The sequence below is a fragment of the Myotis davidii genome, unplaced genomic scaffold (assembly GCF_000327345.1).
Source record: "Myotis davidii unplaced genomic scaffold, ASM32734v1 scaffold648, whole genome shotgun sequence".
Taxonomy (NCBI): Eukaryota; Metazoa; Chordata; class Mammalia; order Chiroptera; family Vespertilionidae; genus Myotis; species Myotis davidii.
The window spans coordinates 1,990,108-1,993,947 of record NW_006299603.1 but is presented as its reverse complement, the minus strand read 5'-3'; the positions used below and the strand labels follow the sequence as shown (position 1 = coordinate 1,993,947).

The 3,840-nt window shown below is 41.1% G+C and overlaps 1 protein-coding gene across 1 annotated transcript in view; it reads right to left on the bottom strand.

Annotated features, from left to right (window-relative positions):
* CNOT6 (CCR4-NOT transcription complex subunit 6) overlaps positions 1-2,887 on the bottom strand; it is a 35,009-nt gene extending 32,122 nt beyond the window's left edge. The window contains exon 1 of the mRNA XM_006775412.2: positions 2,745-2,887. Coding sequence (XP_006775475.1) covers positions 2,745-2,856 — 112 coding nt within the window. The 5' untranslated portion in view covers positions 2,857-2,887. The remainder of the gene's footprint in view (positions 1-2,744) is intronic.
* Between the last annotated feature and the right edge of the window lie 953 nt (positions 2,888-3,840).

Sequence of the window (3,840 nt, the reverse complement as noted above, 5' to 3'; positions counted from 1 at the left end):
CCTGAACGCTGCCTTCGTGTCATTCCTTCTTTGCCGACTCCGTCCACACCTTTGGGAACCCCTGGACCTGTTGGGGCTGGAACACAACATATCCCAAGAAACCAGAAACACCAATCAGAAAGGATATATGCTCCCCTATGTTCATAGCAGCACAATTCACCATAGCTAAGATCTGGAAACAGCCTAAGTGCCCATCAGTTGATGAATGGATTAAAAAGTTCTGATATATTTTTATCATGGAATACTATGCAGCAGTAAAAAGGAAGAATCTCTTACCCTTTAAGATAGCATGGAGGGACCTGGATAATATTATGCTAAATGATATAAGTCAGTCAGAGAAAGACAAGTGTCACATGATTTCACTCATATGTGGAATCTAAATAACAAAATAAACTAATAAATGGAGTGGATCCAGAGACATAGAAGCATGGAACAGAGTGCAAAACCTCAGAGTGAAGGCAGGGAAGGGTGGGTAGGTGGGAGGTAATCAATCAAGGACCTTGTATGCATATATGCATGGCCCATGGACCAAGACAACAGGGTGGTGAAGGCCTGGGACAGAGGTGGGTTGGAGGGGGTCAATGGGGGAAATAGGGGACATATGTAATATTTTCAACAATAAAGAATTATTTACAAAATAATAAGAAATAAAAATAAAGATCAGGAGAGGTAAACCAATCTCTATGGCTACAGAAGAGGGCGTTTGAGTTTACTCACTCATTAGGCTAACAAGGGAAGATTATTATCACTAGAGGCCCAGTGCACAAAATTTGTTCACAGGGGGCTGGGAGGGGGGGGGAGGGGGTCCCCTCAGCCCAGCCTGCACCCTCTCCAATCCAGGACATCCCTCTCATAATCCGGGGCTGCTGGCTCCTAATGGCTCGCCTGCCTGCCGGCCTGATTACCCATAACCGCCTCGGCCTGCAGGCCTGATTGTCCCCTAACTGCTCCCCCCCACCTCCCCACTGCCAGCCAGATCGCCCCTTAACTGCCCTCCCTTGCCAGCCTGATCGCCCCCAACGGCCTCTGCCTTGGCCCCCGCTGCGGTGGCTTTGTCCGGAAGATGTCCGGTCTAATTAGCATATTACCCTTTTATTAGTATAGGTTATTTTCAATTTCATTCCAATATAACATTTTTCTACCTAGACCTGGCAGTTATAGTTTGTGTATTAGTTATTTATACTGGTAAACTCCCTTCTTCTCACTCACTAATATGCTGTAAGCTCCAGTGTGAGAGGGACTGTGAGTTTTCATATCTCCATATGCTTAGTACAGCACCTGGCAAAATATTGTACACATAGCACAACTATGTTTGCTGCATTACATTAAAAAAATATCAAAAAAAAAAAAATCAGCCGAAACCGGTTTGGCTCAGTGGATAGAGCGTCGGCCTGCGGACTGAAAGGTCCCAGGTTCAATTCCGGTCAAGGGCGTGTGCCTGGGTTGCGGGCACATCCCCAGTAGGAGATGTGCAGGAGGCAGCTGGTCGATGTTTCTCTCTCATCAATGTTTCTGACTCTCTATCTCTCTCCCTTCTTCTCTGTAAAAAATTACTAAAATATATTTAAAAAAAAATCAAGGACAGAAAGAAGAGGAAACTTCCTCTGTATTATTTCTGGAAAGTATGGGGAGGCACATTAGGACAACATTAAAAGAAAACTTCTTTAGCACTGGTTGCTTCAGAATTAATGTCCCTTCACCTTTGAAGAATTAAATAAAAAATGCTGCATGTCCACTGGCAAGGATGCTGGGGATATCCTCTGTGGATCTGGGAGCTCACATTTTCTCGGAAAATGTCTACGAAGCACTAAAGGTAGAAAGGAACTTTGAGATCTACTTCAAATTTGTAAGATTCTGTTTCTGAACAGGACTCTCCTCAGAGACTCAGATTTAAAAAAGCAAGTGAAGAAAGGGAGGAGAAACAAATCTATCCTAGAACTTATACTAGAACAAGCAGGTCCAACCTCACTGGAAATCTGTAATTTGATAATGCAAAAGCTCAATCCTCCTCTATCAGAGAATTAAGTACCAGAACAAACCTTTGCACATGAGGCATTTCACCTGTGTTATTTTCATTTCATCCTTGATATTATTCCAATTTTATAAAAGGACACTGGTACTGAGAGCATAAACAATGAATGGGCTCTAGCTGGTTTGGCTCGGTGGATAGAGCGTCAGCCTGCAAGACTGAAGGGTCTCAGTCTTGACTCTGGCCAAGAGCTCAAGCCCGGGTTGTGGACTTGATCCCCAGTAGGGGGCGTGCAGGAGGTACCCAATCGATGATTCTCTCTCATCATTGATGTTTCTATCTCTCTCTCTCTTTTTCCCTTCCTCTCTGAAATCAATAAATATATTAAACACATACACACACACTGAATGAATTTTGAACTTTGACTCAAACCATGTTCTTCCCACTGGACCTTCCTGCTTCCAAGATAAATTAGTGCTGGTAAAATACAACATTGCTATTTTTATGAACTGGCATAAAAAACTTAATTTTCGTGGGGGATGCAGGAAGAGACTGGACAAAAATCGTACACCTATGGATGAGGACAGTGGGGTGTGTGGGGTTGGGAGAAGAGGGTGGAGTGGGAACCGGGTGGAGGAGAGCTATTGGGGGGAAAAAGAGGAACAACTGTAATAATCTGAACAATAAAGATTTAATTAAAAAACAAAACAAAAAAAACCCCTTAATTTTCTACTAATTTCCATACCATAAATTTATGCTTGCATGTCTGTCTTACCACTTATTTCAAGTTCTGCCCAATGTGATTTCTTTCCATTTGCTGCTTCCTCAGTGGACATAATTGTGTACATCTTCCGAGGGTCAGGGGGCTCGTATTTTTCTTTGGGCATGCCTGTTGAATTAAGAAAAGAAACCAATCAGTACTATGAAGAATCAAATAACCGAAAAGAACATCTTTTTTAAAAAACAGACACCCATATTATAACCTCTAAATAACATTTCCCATTAGGAACTCCTTGAAGAAATGGAGGACTGAACAAGTTAACTGTAAAAAACATTTCTGAGAACCAGACAAATTTGAAAAATTAAATATAAGTTGATACCAAAGGACTATTGTTCATTTTGCTTGTGGGTGTTTTTTTTTTTTAAATCCTATCCTGTTATAGACACATTCTGAAATATTTAAGTGGAATGAAATTTCACTCTTGTGATATATTCCCTCAAACTTCCCGCCCAGTTTTACTTCACTTTCTTCATTTGGATGAACCATAACCCACTTTAACCAACTCTCTGCCTGCACAGCTAAACATAGCTAGAGAAAAACTTACCATTATGTTAATTTATAGTAGAGAGCCAGTTAGCAATCATTTCCCTCAAATAAACTCATTACATGGACCAAAATTTACACTGTAAATTCTCCTAGCCCGTTCTTCTATTTGACTTCTCCAAATCTCCAACACTCATCCCTCTATCTTCCTGCTCTTTTATTTTCTCATTAAAACAGAAAACCAGAAGAGGCCTTTGTATGAACTCTGACCTATGCCCATCTACTCTCTTTTACTAGGGACAAAGTGCCTGCTCTCTTGGCACTTTATTCTACCCCATCACCTTGCCTACAGGACATTTCTTGGCAATTTGCTCCAATGTCAAATTTTCCCTCCACATCAGAACTTTATCTTCTATACATATACATGACACATTTTCCTCTATTAAAAAAAGTCTTAACCTTATTTCTCCCTCCAGTTTTCACACTTTTTTCTCTCATCCTCTTTACAAGCAAAAATCCTCAAGAACGTGTATGCTATCAGTCTCCTAGTCTTCTCCCAGTTAAACCCATCCAAATCAGTACATGCTTTTAATATTCCATCAAACTG